General features: G+C 34.2%; 1 protein-coding gene across 2 annotated transcripts in view; it reads left to right on the top strand.

Annotated features, from left to right (window-relative positions):
* Nucleotides 1-21,052, top strand: part of mop (tyrosine-protein phosphatase non-receptor type protein myopic) — a 352,485-nt gene extending 331,433 nt beyond the window's left edge. For both annotated transcript variants that reach the window (XM_090413257.1, XM_090413258.1), the window contains 2 exons: nt 4,899-5,098; nt 13,755-21,052. In XM_090413257.1, coding sequence (XP_090269383.1) covers nt 4,899-5,098; nt 13,755-14,407 — 853 coding nt within the window. In that variant the 3' untranslated portion in view covers nt 14,408-21,052. The remainder of the gene's footprint in view (nt 1-4,898; nt 5,099-13,754) is intronic.
* The last annotated feature ends 1,265 nt before the right edge of the window (nt 21,053-22,317 follow it).

The following is a 22,317-nucleotide window of genomic DNA, read 5'->3' as shown; positions in this document are numbered from 1 at the left end:
CAATTTAACATAGCCAAGTCAGCTGGTCTTGGACGTGGACTGCAGAGTTTTTCCCTCCTGCAAGCAGGCCTTGAGAACGTAATGCCTCTACAGGCATAGGATACACCAGGAGGAGGCATAGGGCCTTCTCCTGGTGTATCCTATCATTGTGTAATGGTTGCTGTTATAATCAATAGAAACCCTCAACACCGTAAAACGGGGAAAGATTAAGAAAGAAAGAAAGAAAAGAAATATTAGCAGTTAAATTATTTAATTACTTAATTATTTGTGTGTGTATTATTATTATTTTCGGGCTACTCCAGGGAGTCCTTAGACTCATCGAGGGAGGCCCTAAACATCATGTCCACACAACTATATGACATTCTCACAGTATCTATCATACCTTGCCTTGAACTCGCTCACTGTCATAGCACCCACAACAGACTCTGGCAGCTTATTCCACTCATTTACCACTCTAAAAGTAAAGAAGCCAGCTCTAACACCACTGCTAACCACACTCTTGCCCAGCTTCCATAGGTGTCCCCTAGTTCTCCCACCACCAGTCCTGATATCAAAAATATCCTCTGAGTTAATCTTATAGAATCCTTTTAGCAATTTGAATGTCTCAATCATATCTCCCCTTTTCCGCCTATCAACCAGTTTCTGCAACCCACAAATCTTCAACCTGTTCTCATATGGTTCATTCCATAGACCTGCTATCATCTTAGTCACTCGCCTCTGGATCCTCTCCACCTCCTCCCCATCAAGAAGGAACCAAGGTGACCAAATCTGGGCACAGTAGTCGAGATGAGGTCTTATCAAGGCTTGGTACAGAGGTACAATAACTTGCTTGTCTCTGCTCGTTAAGGTATTTTTCAACAACCAAGTGAGTTGATGAGCTGATTTAGCTACTTTTGCAATGTGCCCCCTAAACTTCATCTCCCTATCCACCAACACTCCCAAGTCCCTGGCCTCAACAATCTCTTGGAGTACAGTTCTGCCCATGTGGTATACTGCTGCTAATCTTTTCACCCCAAAATGCATAACCTTACATTTTGTCACATTAAATTGACATCCATTCTCCTTAGCCCAGAACTCCAATCTATCTAAGTCATCCTGCAAGACTTTAACATCTTCTGCATTCACTATCGCCTTCCCCAACTTTGCATCATCAGCGAACAAATGAACTGTTCCACTTAGATCCTTCCCTATATCGTTGATGAACAGATTAAACAGCAGTGGTCCAAGAACAGAACCCTGCGGCACCCCACTAGTCACAGGCCGTCTTTTGGACTCCACTCCTGAATAAACCACTCTTTGATATCTCTCCATCAACCACCCACCTATCCATCTCACCAACCCTATATCCATTCCCATATGTTGTAGTTTACAGATTAGAATTCCATGTGGTATCCTGTCAAACACCTTTGCCAGGTCCAGCAGTATCACTGTAAACCCATTTCCCTTATCCAGTTCAGCCATCACCTTGTTATAAAACTTGAGCAAGTTACTCAGGCATGATCTACCCTTTACAAAGCCATGCTGTTCCCTGTACAGTATCTCATTTTCATCAATCCATTCCTGTATTTTTCTCTTGACTACTTTCTCCAAGACCTTGACAACAACTCCTGATATGCTGATCGGTCGGTAATTTGCAACCATAGTCTTGGATCCTCCTTTGTGCAGTGAAACTATTTTCCCCTCTTTCCACGCCTTCGGGACTAAACCAGACCCGAGACTCAGATTAAACAACATGGTCAAGGGCACTGGTAATTCCTTAGCCGCTTCATGCAAGACCCGTGCCGGTATACCATCCAATCCCACAGATGTATTCACATTAAGGTTCTGTAATAGACTATTCACCTCCACTTCATTCATCACAATTCCCGTATAAACTAATGGCTCCTTCATTTTTTCAATGTCTCCACCTGGATGATATACTTTTGCAGAGTGCGTGCTCAGTAACTCCACTATATCGACTGGTTCAGTGACCTCCTTACCATCGTCATTCCTTAAAATCGTTTTGCCATGTACGGTTTTTTTCTTGCTTGCAGCATGAAAGAACTGTTTGGGATTCTCTTTTGCTTGCATAGCTAGTTTCCTTTCATAATCGGCTTTAGCTGTTTTTACCACACTCGTTACCCTTCTGGCCTGCACTTTATACCGTTCATGTGCCTGCAGGTCACCCCTTTCTTTAAATTCCCTCCACAGTTGTTTCTTTTTTTGCAGCTCAAGCTTAATGGTGTTATTCATCCATTTAACCCCTCTTGTTTTACTATTCAAACCCTAGGTATACAATCAGCCATAACCTCCTGTAAATGCTCCTTGACCACTTCCCATGCTCTATCGACGTCCAGCCGTTGCAGTTGTACATGCCATGGCACTGATCCAAGCAATCTCCTAAGCTTGTCATACTTACCAGCACGGTAATTCCACATATACCCTGTCTTAATCAAAAATTCCACACCTTTATCCACCTCCCAGGTCAAGACCTTATGATCACTCTCACCAATAGGTGGCAACATGGTCATATTCATTACAGTCAAATTGTGAGATGCTATTACCAGGTCAAGCACTCTCACACCTCTAGTATTTTCAATTACATGCTGTCTCAGATAGTTATCCCTTAATAATTGAATAAAATCCATTTCCTTCCTCACATGTGTCCTCTCCTCCTTCCAATCAATGTTACCATAATTAAAATCCCCCATAATAATTACCCTCCTTCCACTCATTTCATCAATTTGTTTATGCATACTATCTCCACCATCTATTCCATCACCTGGTCTATAGCAGCACCCAACTGTATATTTTATTCTGCCAGTCTCAATCTCACACCAAATAGCCTCAAATGAGCTCCTTTCACTATCCTGCAATACGACTTCAATTCTCCTTGGTTGCATTTCATCAGCTATCATCAATAACACCCCTCCCTCCATTTTATTCTCTCTGTCCCTCCTAAACACACTATAACCTACACATTCTATCCCACTAACTATATCATCTTTTGTCAGCCATGTTTCACTAATGCCAATAACCTGTGGCCAGGAAGAGCCAATCAAGGCCAAAAATTCTTCCTTCTTGTTCCTAATACTCCTGGCATTAGTATACATGAAATGCAGTGATCCCTTTGTTTCGCCCCTATCTTGATGCGTTATTCTAAATGTCCCATTCCCATTTTTTGTCCTTAGTGCTGGCTCAGGTACGTTATATACATTTTTACACTCAACTGTCTCACTGATGTCTGCATATCCACTCCCCCCCATCCTTGGTAGTTCTAGTTTCCCTGGTTCTGCACATCCATTTTCACTTCATTCAGCAACACTTTTTCCAGTCTTCGCACACCAAGCCCATTCAAATGTAGGCCATACATCTTGTATAAGTCCTTTCGCCCATCAAACTCATTCCACACCACACCATTTGCATAACCTGCGCATAATGTCATTTGCGATTATGGCCCTCCTTCTAAACTCCTTTCTGTCATACCGCGGCAACAGACTCACCATCCTAACTCTGTCACTCTTTTCTTTCGCTACCTTTAACAATACTTTCAAGTCCTCTCTCATAAAAAATTTATCACCTTTCAATTCATTCGTACCCGCCACAATTATTAATTCTTTCGCCCTCTGTTTTTGCACTCTAATACTCTCACTTACATCCTTAAATTTCGCACCCGGTAAGTACGATTTAGTTACACTCCCATTTATCACTCCTCTTAATAACGAGCAGTCACCATACAACACTCTTTCCTTCATTTCAGAAACTCGCCCACTCTTACGCTAGTTATTTACGTTAGCCGAATCACTCTGGAAAGAGTTTTGCAGGTGCTCTAATTGCCGCTGCACATTTTGTATCACTGCGCGCAACCTAGCGATCTCACTTCCTACAAATAATTCCTCATTTTTTTTTATCATTCAAACCACTTTCTCTCTCTGTATAGTTGCTCTCATTCTTTCTTAGATCACCGCTCTCATCTTGTACATCGCAATTCCCTATCAAGCCACTATTTTCACTCACATTCTGGCTTTCTTCAACCATAGCTGTCTCACAACCTGACACATAATTCAACTCCTCACTTTGCTTACACTTTCTGCACATTCTCCCACCACTATCACTTTCAATCCAAACTCCAGCCTCATTCGGGAATGCATGCATTCCACACACATCACATTGGACAAATTCTCTCACATTATAGTTTTCGAACAATGCCGTCGTATTTTTGGATGCCATTATCTTACGTCGCATTGGCGCCACATTCAAATCTATGAAACATATCGTTAAATACTAAATTAAATAACGGAATTTACACCAACATCACACTGACACCACAAGCTACCAAAATTAGACAATATTACGTTATGATTTTAAACTATATTCTAATTTTCATTCAAAATTATACTTAGCTTTCGGGAGCTCCCTGAAAACACTCCCTGAAAACATGGCCTGGCCCTCTAGCGGCCAATCCTGTATGGTTAAATAAAAATCAAAGATAAACAACTCAACACCTAAAGTTTTTTGCATGACTTCATTAATTAACATTGATCATCTCCCACATCATTGGTCATTTGAATTATCAGAATCTACTGTGCAATCATAAGTAAACTGCAACAGTAATGTTAAACTGTTTCATTTTTCTCTTTGTTCTAATATCATTTACCTTGCATTTTTTTTTTTTTTTTTTTCTGATTCTAAACTTCTGAATATTACTTCTCATGTTCCAAGATATCATGGATATAAAATTCCCCTTTCCCCCATTCACCAGTAGTTAAAGGTCTAGTGTAAAAAATTTTTTCTTTTAAATATTTTTGTTACTTATATAATAGTTTAATTGTGGTATCAATAGTATTTTTCATGTCTAACATTTTTTTTTTTTTTTTCTCAAAATAAATTCTTATAAAATGTATTGTCCTTTCCTTTAGTGGAGGTGTTGGTCGAAGTGGTGTTTTCTGCTTGATAAGTGCTACTGTTAAGGAAATGTCAGCAGGTAAAGGTCCATTAGATGTTGTTCAAGTAGCTGCAAGAATGAGCCAACAGCGAAAATTTCTAGTACAAGAAAAGGATCAGCTGAAATTTTGCTATGATGCCGTTCTTTATCATGCTCAAGATGTACTAATGAAAAGTAAGTCTAAAAATATCCACAGCAAGACTTATAGGTTAATTATGACATGGTGAAGTACTCAACCCAAATCTTAACTCAGAATCTGTGATCCTCAAGCTTGAGAACAGGATGACATACCTTCTGATAGAAAACATGAATTTAAATTGCTGCTAGAAGTGCGGGATAGCAAATTATTATTATTACGCGACACCTCCAGGGAGTCCAAAGACTCATCGTGGAGGGCACCTACTCTTTGGCTGGAGAGCGGATACTCCAACCAGGCCTACAACAAATACCAGGGATTTCTAGGCATTTACAACTGAAGCTGAATTAACTTATTTCAATTAGGCAGAACATTTTCTAGGAGAAAAGAAATCCTAGTTATTCTTCTTAGAATAGATTAAGCTGGTTGAAATTATTGTCAAAACAATTTATGCTAATAAGGCTGTGCCTATTAATCTATTAACTGAATTTTTTTTTTTTTTTTTTTTTTTTTTCCCCAATTTTCTGGTTTTTGCATGGTGAAAAACTTGGGTGGTTAGGGAACTCTTCCACCTCCTCCATATGAGACCGATTCTCCTTACTTAAAAACTCTTCTAAAGATAACTTGAATCCTAGATTCAATTCAAATCCATTCCCATCTAAGGGCATGTATCACGTGGTCTTCGACTTTTTTACAGGTATGCTTAAACTAGCTGATGAACATATGCACTTGACAGATATAATTGATGGCCTTAGCTGCTTCAGTATTAATTTTAAATAAACCTAACCAAATCATATTAGTGTAATTTAGTTAAAATTAACTGACACTACCTAAGATACAGAACCAAACAGGTTGGTGTCATCAAAACTTTTAATTATTTGTACTGTTTTATAATGGATATGTCGTTGGCTTGACTTTTTTACAGGTATGCTTAAACTAGCTGATGAACATATGCACTTGACAGATATAATTGATGGCCTTAGCTGCTTCAGTATTAATTTTAAATAAACCTGACCAAATCATATTAGTGTAATTTAGTTAAAATTAACTGACACTACCTAAGATACAGAACCAAACAGGTTGGTGTCATCAAAACTTTTAATTATTTGTACTGTTTTATAATGGATATGTTGTTGGCTTGACTTTTTTACAGGTATGCTTAAACTAGCTGATGAACATATGCACTTGACAGATATAATTGATGGCCTTAGCTGCTTCAGTATTAATTTTAAATAAACCTGACCAAATCATATTAGTGTAATTTAGTTAAAATTAACTGACACTACCTAAGATACAGAACCAAACAGGTTGGTGTCATCAAAACTTTTAATTATTTGTACTGTTTTATAATGGATATGTCGTTGGCTTGACATATAATTATAATATAACTGTTGTGATAGCTCCTCTCCCAAAACAGATGTCAGTGAAATAAAAAACCAAAGATAGTTTGAGGTGTCTGTTTTATTTTCATACACCCTTTCAATACATTTTCTCCACCACAAGTTTTTCAAAGCCATCATAGCAAAGCTCTTCAGATTGTTTTTGGAACTATTTTGATATCAGACCTAATGGCGCTTCCTAAAACCATCAAACCATTTTTGTGTATCTCCTTACAATTCAAATACAAGCAATGTATTGCTCCCATTTACTCCATATAATTGTACTGTTTTGAATATCTGTTCTCTTGATACCTTGTCATGTCTTTTCCAATCTATGAAACTCAAATACAAGTCCTTGTTATATTCCCTTGATTTCTCAACTGTTTGTCTTAAAATGAAAATCTGATCTTGACAACATTTATTGTGCCTGAAGCTTGTTCTTCTCCAGGTTTCCCTTCCATAATTTTTCATAGCCTCTTCTCAAGTATGCTCACATAAATCCTACCTAGAAAATTTTCAGGGAAATTTCTATGTAATTCTCACATACAGTTTTATTTCCTTAAAAATACATGGACAGTATGAGAGCACTACTCCAATCATCCAGATTTGACCTTATGTCCGGACCTTACTGTAATGTTCTTATTTCAAACTCATTTTTTTCTTGAATAATATTTGTATATTTGATTCTATAGTTTACTTCTGAAAGCTGCTGGATTTGGATTCCTTTTAAAACTTTTTTACAAACTTTTCTCTTCAGTACAGTATTCAGTTTCATCCTGCTCAGAACTAGGTGATCACTTACTGTTTCACATCCCATATATATGCTCACATAAATCCTACCCTTGTGTCCTGAGCCTGCACGAGAATATCATTATCAACAATAACATAGTCAATGAGACTTTTGTAGTCTTATTCCTTGCATCTTCTCTCCATGTGAATTTGTACCCATCCTTATATTGTTATATTGTGTTAGCAATTATGTCCGCGTTCCTGTCATGAACAGAGTTACAGCAGATACTTACTATTGTTATTAGATTTGCTCTTCATTCCAAATTTTTCCAAAGCATTTCTACATCTAGTGTTTATTTCCTACTCTCAACACAATCAACTTTTCCTTTTTCAGATACCTTCTCTAATGACTCAAAAATCCACCATTTTTTCCTTAGTAGAACCTTCTATGAAAAATAGCATAAATCTCATTGTGCAATTCCCTATTTTTATGCATGCCCACATTGTGCTACTTAGTCTTGTCTCCCATTCAAGAAGATTATCTTCATGTTAAATGTTAAATACTGCAGCTTCTGCTTCCTGATCTTTATTCTCTGAATATAACATCTTATATTTGTTATTTAGAAGAATATCACCTTTTTTTATTTTCTTTGTTTCAGTTTCCTCCTTCATTCTTGCTTCTGCTGTACTCTGGAAAAGCCTCCCCCCCCTCTTATGTGTTTCCTAAGGAATATAATGCATACACTCAAAATCTAATGTGAACAAGTTTCTCCTTTCTCAAATTTCTTCCAATACTGTAAAGGTTATACTGTAAAGTAAAGATACCAAGAAATTATATATTTGGTTCAATCCTTTATCCAAGTATAAGCAAAAACCAAGTATATAATTTCTTGTATCTTTAGTACTAAAGTACTATAGGTAGGCCTAACATTAAAAAAAAATTGGGGTTGGGGGATACTTACTGTAATTTTTGCTACCCCAGTCATATAATACTGTTATTAGATTTGTGCACCATAAGTTTTATCAATTTTTGGTCTTTAACTGTCTGTTTTGTAGGATGTATTCGGTGCCTTCCTTGAAGCACTAATAGCAGTAGTACTCACACCTGAAAGTTCAGTCGGCTTCTGATATCTTGATATCATGAGTTCATGTGTGTGTGTGTGTGTGTGTGTGTGTGTATATATGAATATATCAGTACTTACTTGTACAGTAATTTGAGGTATGTAGATGATACCACCTTGCTAGCAGAATGCAAAGAAGATTTGGAGGAACTTATTATCAAGTTAAAGAAGAAAGTGCTAAATATGGTCTTAAACTTAACCTCAAAAAGACAAAAATTATGGCAATATGTGAACCTAATGATTTTGAAGTAGATGGGGAGAAAATGGAAGCAGTTAACAATTTTGTGCTCCTAGGATCCTGAATTGATCAAGATGGTTATTGTACTGAAGAAGTTAGAGGAAGATTATTACTCGGAAAGAAAGCAATGACAAATTTAAGCAAGAGCTTTAAAGATAAAGATATTAGCTTCGCAACAAAAATGTGAATCTAAAGATAAAGATATTAGCTTCGCAACAAAAATGTGAATCGTGAAAGCAATGGCCTAGGGAATTGAAAAAATCAATTTATATACCTTTATTGAAGAAAGGCGATGCAAGAGAGTGTGAAAATTACAGAACTATAGCACTGATTTCTCATGCAAGTAAAGTCTTACTTAAGATCATTCAGAAAAGACTGGAAACATTCATAAAGAGAGAAATGTCAGATGAACAGGCAGGATTTCGAAAAGGCAGAGGAGCAAGAGACCAAATCGCCAATGTGAGATGAATAATAGAAAGAGCACATGAATATCAAAAGAATGTCTACCTTTGTTTCCTTGACTATAGCAAGGCTTTTGACTCTGTAGATCATGTGAAACTGTGGAATGTTTTAAGAACAATGGGAGTACCAGAGCATTTCATTATCCTTCTGAGGAATCTTTATTATGAATAAGAAGCTACTGTCCAAACAGATCTTGGAAAAACTGAGTATTTCACAATAGGTAAAGGGGTGCGACAAGAATGTATTTTATCTCCGTACCTGTTTAACTTGTACAGCAAATACATTTTAATAATGGCAGGGCTGGAGGAGTCTTCAGTTGGAATTAAAATTAATGGAAGAAATATTAATAATTTGAGGTATGCAGATGATACCACCTTGCTAGCGGAATGCAAAGAAGATTTGGAGGAACTTATTATGAAGGTTAAAGAAGAAAGTGCTAAATATGGTCTTAAACTTAACCTCAAAAAGACAAAAGTTATGGCAACATATGAGCTTAATGATTTTGAAGTAGATGGGGAGAAAATGGAAGCAGTTAACAATTTTGTGCTCCTATGATCCCGAATTGATCAAGAGGGTTATTGTACTGAAGAAGTTAGAAAAGATTATTACTCAGAAAGAAAGCAATGACAAATTTAAGCAAGATCTTTAAAGATAAAGATATTAGCCTCGCAACAAAAATCAGAATTGTGAAAGCAATGGTATTCCCTGTGGTACTGTATGGATGTGAAAGTTGGACCCTGAGAAAGAGTGAAAGAAGGAAGATGTATTTGAATTATGGGTTTGGAGACACGAATACCATGGACTGCAAAGCAAACCAATAAATCAGTGAATAGACAGAATAAAGCCAGATTGCTCCCTTGAAGCTATGATCATCAAGCAAAAATTGTCATTCTTCAGACATATTATGTGAGCAAATGACAGTCTGGAGAAGATGGTGATGCTTGCTAAAGTTGATGGAAGCAGGAGAAGAGGATGACCAAGAATTAGATGGGTGAATGGAGTTAAAGAAGCAACTGGAATGCGCTTTGAAATTCTGAAAGATATGGCCAGGGACAGATCTGAATGGAGAATGTATGTTCATAGAATCACCAGGAGTCAAAAATGACTCAATGGAACATAACAACTTGTACAGTACTGATATATTCATATATGTATCTTAGCACTTAGTAAATGCGGGTTCTGCCCTGAGGTCCACAGTGCAACAGCACTGTGGGCCTTTGGGGCAGAACCCTCTCCATGACTCATATGCTTTGAGTGGTGTAAACCAGAATGACAGTGACATACTGTTACCTCTACCAGTAATTACAACAGCAATTTCATACTCCTGGGTGCCAATGTTTTAAAGTTCAGACATTGGATTACTACCGACACATTGTTACTAATGTGATCAGGGGTAATGCAATGAAAATGTCTGCCAAAATAAATTAACAAAAAATAATTTTTATTAAATGTTACAAAAGTATGTTACTGTGGAGAAGGAGAGAAAGAAGCAAACTAAACCCTGGGAGTAACATAAAGCAGAAGAAGAAAAGTGAAAACATTGGTGAATAAAGCCTTTGTTGTGTAAAATAGGATAAGTAAAACCACTCAGTTGCAGGCCTGACCGTTTCTGATATATTCATTTTTAAGATGGCAAGCCTGGTCTGACCATAACTTTGTTCATGTTTCTTTTCTACAGATCATCCTTCTCCCAGTCAGTCTCTGTCTTGTATACTGTGACACTACAAAAGTGCCATTTGGGATGAGGTTCAGGATTTCTCTGCCTCATTTCCATGGTCTAATTATTGCTTACATTTTTCTGATCCTAGCACTCTGATTTAATAACTGAAATTATTCTCACTGTGATGAGTTCCTTTATTCCTGACTCCACTTAGAACTATTGACTTTTATTCAAACCCTTGTTCTCCAATAAATATGTCAATGCCAAAAATTCAGCACATGTCCAAGGATTCAAGTCTAAAACTCCAGCTTATGGGGGGGAATCAACAAATCCAAAGTAGACTTTATAAGGGCTGGATGCACTAAGCTTGCCTCATTGTCCCATGTCCTCCTGCCAAGGTCATGGGACACAACTTCTGCCCTTCTGTATTGCCATCTCTCTCTCACGTACTTGCTGGTACACTGGTAACATCTAAAGATAAAGCAGTCCTCTTGGCATGTCCTCTTTTCTTTCAACTCTTGTTCAACTATTCCATGAACCATCCACAGTATGTCTCCTGTGGTCCTTAATACTAACCTTGCCCTGATGATTTCCCTCCAGTTGTACTAAAAGCTTGTGCTCCAGAACTAACACCCATCTTCTCTCTACAAGCTCAGAAGCTGACAAGATTGTCAGCTACTCATCAGGCAATCCAACAAGCCTTTATCTAACCTCTTCCCAAAAAAAGAGAGACAAAAGTCAAACATCAAACTATCACCCTATTACTTAGTGATCACCAGTATGAATTCTGCTATTCTCTCGCCACGGCCACTTAACCTCAGAAAGGCTGTGGAAAAGTTTGGAGAAACCCAAGTGGTCACTCTTGATTTTTTCAAGGCATTTGATCAAGTTTGGCATTACAGCTTTCTTACCAAGCTATCATCCTATGGTATTCCTCTTACCCTAGGTTTTTATCTCACAGAGCAGTGAGTGAGTGGAATAGTTTGCCTTTAGGGGTAGTGAGTGCATCTAGTGTGAATGAATTTAAGGGAAGGTATGACAGCTGGTTTGGGTGGTTTATAGCCCCTTCTCGATGAGTCCTTGACTCCTTGGAGGTCTCGGATAATAATAATGTTATTTGTATAGTTCCTTTTTTTTTTTGTTTTAACTATTGATATTGCCAAATTTCAGTTCTTTTGAGATTGTTCCATTAGATGCCTCATGACTATTCACTGTCTTTGTAAAAATATCTTATTTAATTGCAAGTATTTCAATTAGTATATATTTTTGATTGTTAAATTATCATAGTAAATTTAGTTCATAGTCAATATACAATAATTTTATTCATTAAATACTGTAGTTTATTAAATCATGTCATTTAAGAATTCAAATGCAGATACATGTTTGTATGTAAATTATTTTAATATTACATGTAAATAGATGCATTAATTGTACTAATTTTTGATCTGTTGCATTCATTAAGCAATCGACTGTCACATCTCCTGCCATTATATATTAATAAAAACAAACAAATCCCTGCATTCAGCCTTTTTTATGCATATTTGTTGGAATTATTGCTTAAAATTTGAAGCTTTTTCATTTCTTATGAATTTCAAAGTTTGCCATAATTTTCACCACTAGTATATTTATCTGAGAATATTCTGATGGAGATGAGTATAAGGTGTGCTCAAATTATTTCTGAAGTGACTGCAAATCGACATATGACCCAGCAGTAGAATCTGGTGGGTCATATGTTGATTTTAAAATTATACCATAAGCTTTTCATTCTTGCCAATAAACTTCCATTGAGCATCAGTTATTCTTGATTGTACTAAGTTCTTGAAGACTTAGTAAGATCAATAAACCATGGAATATGGAAGTATTCCTTTTCAATATTCCATGGTTTTGCAGTATTGTAGTTTTTTAAAAAGCAGATTTAAGACATATGAGAGAGAGAGTGTGTGTGGCTGCAAACTGAGTAAAACAACCATAGAAACCATTGATTGAATTTGGAGAGGAAGCAATAAGCAGAATTCAAATTTAAAGTTCAAAAGTAGACCATCTGTTGATGTTGAATGTTTCATCCATTCACAAACAAAATGGATGCTTTTGGAAGTTAATTCATCACACAAAAAAAAAATTTATATCATAATGATTATTAGAAAAGGAAAAAAAAAAATCACAGGCTAGTTTTCAAAACACACAGGACCATTACTACTAGATGCTGGCCTCATTTGCCAAGTGGTTAGCATATCCACTCTCCAAATGACAGGCTGCAGGCTTGATTCCTGTCATGGGTGTATGGATATTTGTGATTGTCTTTAGGTGGGAAATGAATTTCATCACCTGGTGTGAGACCACTACCCTGCTTATTGGAGGCCTGAAGTGGCTTAAAAAAGTTCTGTTTTACCTCTAGAGCAAGATTTCTGGACGATGTAAAAAATAAATTAAAAATACAAAACATAAAATAGATAAAAAATACGGGAGGGGGATCCTTAACCTACCCATGGTATGAAATGTATTATAGATTTACAAATAACCTTTCATGGGTGGGAGCAACATAAAAAAATTATGTATCGCTTCACAGGTGAACTATTTCGAAGAGAACAACACGGAATAGCAAGTAAATGCTTGATCACACCTCTATCATATAAGACAAAGCTGTTGCAAATGCACTTATGGTCATCAGAATTATTCCAAGTTATGGATTTCTAAACTATATTTAAATAAATATATTTATATTTAAATTCCTTAATTTAATAGTCAAAGTATATTTAAGTTTTTCTTTCAGTAATGAATGTCATCTAAATTATCAAGACATTTGGATATTCTGAATTTAAAAAATTTTCAGGTCACTCTTGTGTAGGCATCCCTTGAAAGGAATGTCATGGTCTCTTGATTTCCATCTTCAATTAAAAATGTAATATCCCCTCCCATAAAAAATAAATAAATAATGGTTTATGCTGTTTTTTGTGAATTCCATTCATAAAAAATTATAATTTAAGTATATTAGCAAAAATCCTAGCCTAGAAACTGAACTAGTATTTTTGTTCAAGCCAAAATTGAAGTACCTGAATTTGTCATTAATTTCTTATTTAGTTAATCTTTTTGAATTCTTATTTACAGGAGGCATCCTAACAAATAAAGCTACTTTTGAAGACAAGATTCTCAGTGTTAGCAGTGGATACACTCATTCTCGCCACCCCTCAGAAGATTTCATCCTAGGTGGTGGTGGTTTAGCTAAGCTGCAGTCTGGAATGGCAAAACTAGGACTTGTAGATAAGGATTCCGCAAAAGATACAGAGACTGAAGTTAAAGATCATGTGCCTAAAATGGATGCTTCTTGTTCAAACTCAGCAAGTGGTGATTCACCTCAAGCAGCTGAACTTCCCTTGAAAGATAGTACTAACAATGTAGAAAATAAAAGTTTAGAATCAAGGGAGACACAGCAGCCCATTTCTGTTAATGGAAGCATAGAATGTGGTAATGGTGAAGTATCTGTGGCAAGTACTTCTGAAAAAGATGAGGACCTTGTAATGATACAAGATACCACTGACACTTCCTCTAAAGATATAGAAAATGATGCAACTCCCTCTATCACTAGTTTATTAGATCCAGCTAGTTTCACTCTAGATCCCTTAGCAGTGCCTGGCAAAAAACGCATAACAAAAGAGAGCTTTAAAATCCAGAGTGGATCGCTGATTCAGCAGTCTACAGATCCTACTGATCCTCTCAGTCAACTAGATCCACTTTGGTCACTAAAAAAAGAAAAAGTTTAGTGATTGTACAGAAATTTCTGAAAGTTACTTAGTTCCAAAAATATTACAAAATTTTGCATTATTTCAGGTTTTGATGTATATGCATACCGTCTCCATGTATGTGTGTATAGGTCTGTGGTTACTTCATAAAATACTGGTTACCAATATTTCTCTATTCCTGTTTACTGTAAATAAATGAGTGAAGCTTGAGATCTGGAGGAAATAACAATTACAGATAAATGAATATAATTAAAATTCAAAATGCTTTTATTTACAACTTAATGATATAGTTCTTATATGCTAAGTGTTGGAAATTAGCTTCTTCATTCCTTTTTTTTTTTTTCCTGTACATTTATCTTTTTTTCCCTTTTGATATGCCTGCTGTATTTATGTGATAGAAAAAAGTAATCTCTGTGATGAAAATCCCAACTCCAGTTAATGCCTTGAAGAACTTGAACTATTTCAAAGTATAAATATCTAAATAATGTCAAAAGATAAATTCAGAAGAATCCTTTTTCACTGACTTTGATGTTTGCAGTTGATGTTGATTCACATTAATGATTTTTGTTCTCTTACTTGCTGAAAATAAAGAAATGAATTTTATATTGAATGTAGAATGTAGAGAACTTCATGAAGGAAAAGACTAAAGAAACCATTCAGATATTTTAGCCAGAAACGTTTTATCTAGTTGGTACTTTGCTACTGCATTTTATGCCTGAAAAATAGTTAAAATTCTTTATATATTTACTTCTGAAAAGTACTTCCATTAAAGTTAATAAAGATGCCAAGTTTAAATTTAATATATGTGTCATTAATTATGTATTAAGTTTTGCAATCACCTGTGATGATTAAGGTTGATCAACAAAGATTGATACATTTAATTGCCTATGGTTATTATAAAAATTTGATTTTGTAAAAGTCTAAAAAAAATTTCAATTAATTTTTTATGTTTATTTACAGTTTTTCATTTTCATATTTCTCTAGTTCATAACAGTTTAATTGCTGGTTTATTTTGTTTGTTTGTGTGTGTGTGTGTGTGTGCATGCACATACCCACACTCACTGAAATATAAAATTCTGGTCTTCAAATAAATGAAGCATCAGAAAAGATTTGCAGAGATGTTTTGGGTACCGATACACTGCTTAATAATTTGTACAGACAAAAATGCAACATGATCAGTTAAAAATGTTTGAACTGTAATATTGGAATCCATAACATTGGAGAATAGTGTTCTTAATTAGTGTGACCCATGTGAAAAATTTTGCTTAAAAATTTGCTTTGTTAACACAATTGGAAGTGTCTTCTTTTGTGTGGTTCAGTTTTAATGTTTTACAAACATTTCTGTGACTGTAACCAGAACATGACTGCAAACATTTGGTGATATCTAAAACATTTGTTCTATTAAATAAAAATTGGCCTTTACAGTATTTGTCCTAGGGTCCTATCACAAGTTTAACATATAAAAGGGAAAACTGGCATCTTTTAAGTGAAAATGGAAGTATTATGTGAAGATATTATTAATCTGTGTATAGAACCAGCACCGTTGCTTCCAGAAATCATTTTTGTCACTTTTAAACATATGCCTAACCATGATTCTTGTGCCATTTAGTAGACTAATAGAAACATTAGTAGCTCACATCAGAATAATTGTCATGAAAATTAATGTATGGAGAGGTAGGCCATTTAAAAGATGGTAGCTCATTAATGTCACTGTGACTTGCTATTAAATAATTCCTATTTATGGCATCAACATAAATTTTGAAAATTGTTCATGCCATAATGACCTTCAAATCTTAAAAGAGGCCACAAATGAATCTTTTTATTGAGTTACATGAACCATGAGGGACCATGAACTACTGATAACTGGTGGAAATCATTTCCACCAGTTATCATTTACCTAACTGAGACAGGAGGAAAGGCAAGACATTATATATCTAAAAGTACTACTTCGGCTAATCTTTTTTTTTTGTTAATCCCATTCAATTTTTGAAGATGCAGTTATTGAAAAATAAACCAGTAGGGAAGAGGAACATGTCAGCTGAGAAGACAAGCCACTGCAAAAGTAAAATGCTATTTTAGTTAATCTGCTGTTGCACAGTTTCCTTTCAATTTTTATACTCCCTGAATAATTTTCATCCAACTGACTTTAAGATCTATTTGTTTAAAGCCTTCTGAATGTTTGCCAAATGCTTCAGGGATTGAAGTCAGTGTTATAGAAAAATGTGCACCCTGTTCCTGTATAGATTTTAAAAAAATAGAAAAAAAAGACATTACTATGTGTTACGCAAACAGTACTGTAATGTAATGTTTTTAAATTACCATGTTATACATAAATAAAATATATAACAATTTTTTATATAAAGCAATTAAATAATTAGTAATCAGCTGTTTACAGAAGAAAAGTTTTTTTTTTGTGAAAACCAAATAATCAGTCTTTTTGAATATCAACTATTGAGCAAATAATCACTTTTTCTGCCCTTCCATACTGTTTTTGTATCCAGATATTTCAGAGCCTTTGCATGTGATAGTCTCTCATAATCATTATCTTTGTTTTATTTTTGAATGACTTTGCTGTTATGCTGATAATCTTATTAATCAGCTTTTTAAAGTTGATAACATTCATTGTAAAAACTTCCTTTAATAGACACAATCTAGACATGTTTTAGTGCTATTTCATTGCTTTTCTGGAGTGACCATTTCATCCTCTCTTCAAACTTCAATTAAGAATTTTTTCACCATGCATTCTATTGAATAAAGTTTTCTGAAAGTCAGCAACCTGAGATTGGAATCTTTTAAGATGTATATATCTACCTATTTTCATCAACTCTGTTTATAGCAACAACTAGTAGAGACAAAAGAAATAGTTTGTTAGAGTGGAAGATTTGCTATAGTGAATTTCTTTAATGTTATGATGTTTTTTAGCAGGGGCTGTTTAGGAGTTTGTTATAGTGAGTGATTTCAAAGTAGTATACAAAAGTTAAAAGTAACCATTTTCATCGCAGATTTCTTGCGGCTTCTTCAGGATAAAACAAGTATAAATGTATGGTAAAACAGTTCTTGATATCTTTGCTTGCTAATTTATATTTTGCATTTGCCACCCATACTTTCATACTTGTTTTACCCACAAGCAATTTGTGATGAAACCAGTTGGTTGCTTTTAACTTTGTATATTTAAATTTTCAGCAACCAAAGAAAATCCCAGTTTTTTTCATTATGACTGTTATTGGTAAAGTTCTGCAAACATGATTTCACAATAGTGAAAGCAAGGGCTCATCAATAAAGGTCAAAACTGGTCTGGGTAGTGGCCCTTCCCATAATGCATAGCATGATACATGTCTGTAAGGATATGTGCATTGCATTATGGGATACTAAAGCAATTGATGTGAAGTCATTAGCTTCTATATACGAGTTGCCCTGTCATGAAGTTACTTCATGCGCATTCTTTGTTTGCTTACACTTGGATAAAGGATGAAAACAAGAATATAATTTCTTGGCATCTTTAATTTATATATAACCAAGTAGAAAAACTTTCACCATTTAAAGAAAATAAAAATGACACATTAGTAGACATTTTGTTCTCAACATAAGATGCCTCTGTGCACAGTCTAAAGAACAACACATATCCCTCAGTTGGGTTTGTATCTATCTCATCAGATTTGAAAGAATCATTTTCTGTCTTTTCAGAACTGGAACTGAGTTACGCAACAGAAAAGAACTTTTCTTTCCATTAGACAAGTTAGCTGGTGAACACATGCAGTGGAACAACTTTAACCCCTGTTGATTCATTATACTTATCTTGTGGCTTTGCTGTTTAGATAATTGGTGTCTCAATACTGTACTGATACGCAGAAGAACCCATTGCATATTTATGTTGAAGGGATGGGGGGGGGGTGAGAGTTTGGAAAGGACATGTCATGAGGAAAGATGTGCCACAGGTCAGTAGATGGAATGAAAGAGTATGAGGAGAAGTAGTTTCGTTGCATCTACAGTTGGACTGAAGACATCCAAATGAAGTACTTTATCATCCACATTTATAGATAATAAATTCAATAAAAAAATCCTCCAATGCATTTCTACATCCCAGAGAGAAATAGATGGCACTTCTTATAGAGATTAGTAGAGATCTGGTTACTGTTGGAATAGCTGTGTGCACTTTAAGTAGTGGAAAAGAATACTGGCAGATAATACTGCCATCTCATGTTCCCAGTCCTGACTGGGAACATGAGATGTGGGGGATTTAAAAAAAAAAAAAAAGAAAGAAAAGTTGTTCTATGAGGAAAAACCCCCTACTTAACTCCACCACAGATTAACTGCTGGGGAAGGGATATAAGTTCCTCACTAACAACTATAATTATTACTTACCAGTCTTTCTTCTGAAAATCTGGCATCATTGAAGTTACCAAAAGTTGTATAGACATCTTCATATCTATGTTATTCAGTAATATCCAAATGTTATATGTACATTTTTAAACATTAAGATCTTGATTCCTTGAAATTTTCATCAATAGGAATTAAAGAATATAAATTCTTTCTGAATTATCCAACCCCAGTAGGAGAGCAATTTTGGGATTGGATAACCATAGATGCAGTTGTGTGGTGTTGTACCAAAAGTTATTTAACACACTAACCCATTCAAGAGTTAAATATTGAAGGTTTGTCCATTTGAAGGTCTAATTGAGAGATCACTATCTATGCTAATCTTGCTCTCAAAAGGTTGGTATTTTGTGACAGTTTAGCTATGGGCAGGCTAAGGGTTAGATTATTTGAGAACCCCATTCTAAAAAACTAAACATTGGAATATTATTCAAGCCTCTTTAAAGCATTCAGTAAGTAGTATCTTGCTAGGCAATGAAAATCAACCTCCACTGGAAACATGAGGTTCATATAAATGCATATGTGGGTAGCTTTGACAGTGTGTAAAGAAAATAAATTAATCATTTCTGAAAGTTCATTAGTCTGTTTATTTAATAATGAATGAGCTGTTAAATATTTAACCTTCATGTATTACTTTATTTCTAAAATTTTTTAGAAATGTAAATTAAATTAATTTCTTCAAGCCCACTGTTTTGTTATTTTCAAAGAGAGATATTTTTTTAAAACCTATGTTTTTATATATTGCTTTTGTATCATAATTTATTACAATATACCTTGAGTGTTAATTTAAGATGCATTTTTATCTTAATCTAATATTACAACAGTCATTCCTATCTGCAAATGGTTGTAATAATGTCATAATCATAGTTATCTTTGTTGTGATATAAGCAAAGAACAATTCTTTTCATCAAAAAATAGTTTTCAGAAAATATACTTAAGAAATTTCCAAACTGGGATATTGTTCCTGATTATTTGTCAGTGCTGTGTTATTTGGTTTTTACATATAGTTGACTGTTATTGTTAATAATAGTAAGGGCAGGCTTATATATTTCAAAAATCAGAGAAATATTAGCACATTGTTTCTGAACTTAGATGCTTATTCTTATTAGCATGGTTCCAGAATTGAAAATCAATTTCTGGAATAATAGATACAGCAAAAATAAAATAACTAAATAAAAAAAAATTGGTAAAGATAATTTTAACATTAATGTAATGAGCAGAATTCAACTACTAAAATGGTGAAAAGCATCTTTTTTGCAAGGAGACAAAATACAGTTGACTCTTACTGTAGCAAAACATAACATTCATTCATTTGAACAAGCATGAAAATCCAAACCAAAATCCCACAGCTGCTATTCTAGAGAAGAATTGTAGCAAATGTTCTGCTATAGCAAACTATTCTGTTCCCTGTGAGTTTTCTACAGTGTTGAGTCAAATGTGTACTGCATATTTAATACTTGTTTGTATTCATTTTATTTTCTAGAAAAGCTTATCAGTGACTGTACTATTGCTCACAATACCATGACAATCTACAAATTAATGTCATTTTAAGCTTTTTCTAAAAAAACCCAGATAATTATAATTTGAAATCATCATATATTCAAAATATTTTAAATTATAAAATGCAGTGGTGGATTACATCTAATAGCTAGTCTTTATCTGGAATGCTTTCAGTGAAAAAAAAAAAAAGAAAATTAAAATGATAATAAATAAAATATATGCAGTTAATCACAGGCTGCTTTTTACAGATTTTATAAACTTATGTGAACAGTGTTATCTGAATTGTAGCTCTTTTTAAATATCAAATTATTTCCTGATGAACTGTTTTGATTTAAAATATAAGTATTTATAATAAGTTTCAATGCTTATTGAAAAATACTTTTTTTTTTATTGAGAATCATGGGATTCTGAAATTCTATTCTTGTGACAAAAAACATTAGATTTTTGCTCAAGCAAGACTACAGCATAAAATCAGTTGATATTCAAATGTCAGATTAAACCAAAAATATTTTGACAACTTTAAATTCCAGTTTTGATTTGCTAATATATACATGATTTTTTTACTATGTAAAAGATTGTAAATTATTGTTCACATTTTTTTAGAAATGTATACAATTTGAATTTTTATTTATTTGTTAGTATAGAAATGTTTGTTTTTCACAGTAAGTTTTCTATATAAGGCATGTAAAAATGAATATATTTAATTTTTTAAATATCCAACTGCACACAGTTTCATGCATTATGTACATTACATATAAAATAAAAAAAAAAGTGTAGTTATAAATTTTAAAAGCTTGAAGTGCAAGCATTTATTTGAAGCATGTATCAAGTTAATTCTAAATTCAGTTATTTAGATATTAACGGTTTAATCTTAATAACATTAACCAGTATTTTAATTTGTTTATGCAGTGAACTTGAAATTCTGAATATTGATTTTTAACTGATTCTTGCTATGGAGTTTAAAATTTAAAAAATAATAATAAAAAGCATCACTGTCAGATGAATTCTCTGTCAGCTTGCCAGTTAAACAGGGCATCGAAATGAACAGAGAATTCATCTACTGAAATAAATACATCAACTTCAGTAGAACTGAATATAGAGATTGTCAGGTTAAGAAGCATCAATGGAAAAGTAGTACAAGAATTACAAAAGGACCATGTCAACAGAATTGGTGTAGGTGAGATGAAGGTTGAAACAGGTGAAATGTTACTAAATTATAACTAATCAGAAAAAGGAAGCTGTAGTAATCAGCAAAATGTAAACTTGAATGGCAGGCAATTTAGTGACGATTTGATGAAATTTCTGAATTGGAAATTTGACAACTTATTTTTGCGTTGGTCAAACGGAAGATTCCAGTAAAGAATTTTTTTTCAGCTAAGGAGTTAGACAGGGAAGCTGACATGAAAAATTTTAAAATCTCGTCAGAGATCTAATCAGCAGAGTAGAAATGAATATTAAACATATAGAAATGTTTTAAGAAATTTTGAGAAAAGAGAGAGTACTTGCCAGATTTCTCTTCAGGACTTCATAATTAATAGCATGTTCTAACAAGGAAATGCGTGAACATTCAGGAGAGAGCAATCAAGATATGAGAAAAGCGTTATTCACTATGTTATTGTGGGTGATATCTTTACACTGGTTCAGGACACAAGTATATAGAGGAAGTTTGAAATAATAAGTTATCGCTTATTAAGAGTGAAATGAAAACCGATATTGAAAAGTATACATAAGCATTGCGGGGGGTGGGGGGGAACCTTGGAGTGGGAATCGATGAATGAAAAAAAAAATTAAAAGAGGCATGTCATGCTTTTTTTTTTTGCAATACCAAAAAAGAAAAAAGTTGATTACTTTCTGGATTTCTGTTCAGGACTTGGAATGGTCATGATAGAACATACAGGAAATAAGAAAATTAGCCTATTATAAATATTTTCATAAAATAAAATATCAATATTTTAAAAAATATATTTAAAATATTGATATTTTATTTTATGAGCATGTGAAAACATGACAGGATGATTTCATGGGAAGTTATCTGCCATCATATATACAAGCACACT

This window comes from Typopeltis vanoorti, chromosome 2 (genome assembly GCF_054136105.1).
Source record: "Typopeltis vanoorti isolate ZY-2024b chromosome 2, IOZ_Tvanoo_1.0, whole genome shotgun sequence".
Lineage (NCBI taxonomy): Eukaryota > Metazoa > Arthropoda > Arachnida > Uropygi > Thelyphonidae > Typopeltis > Typopeltis vanoorti.
This window is presented reverse-complemented; position numbering and strand designations above follow the sequence as displayed.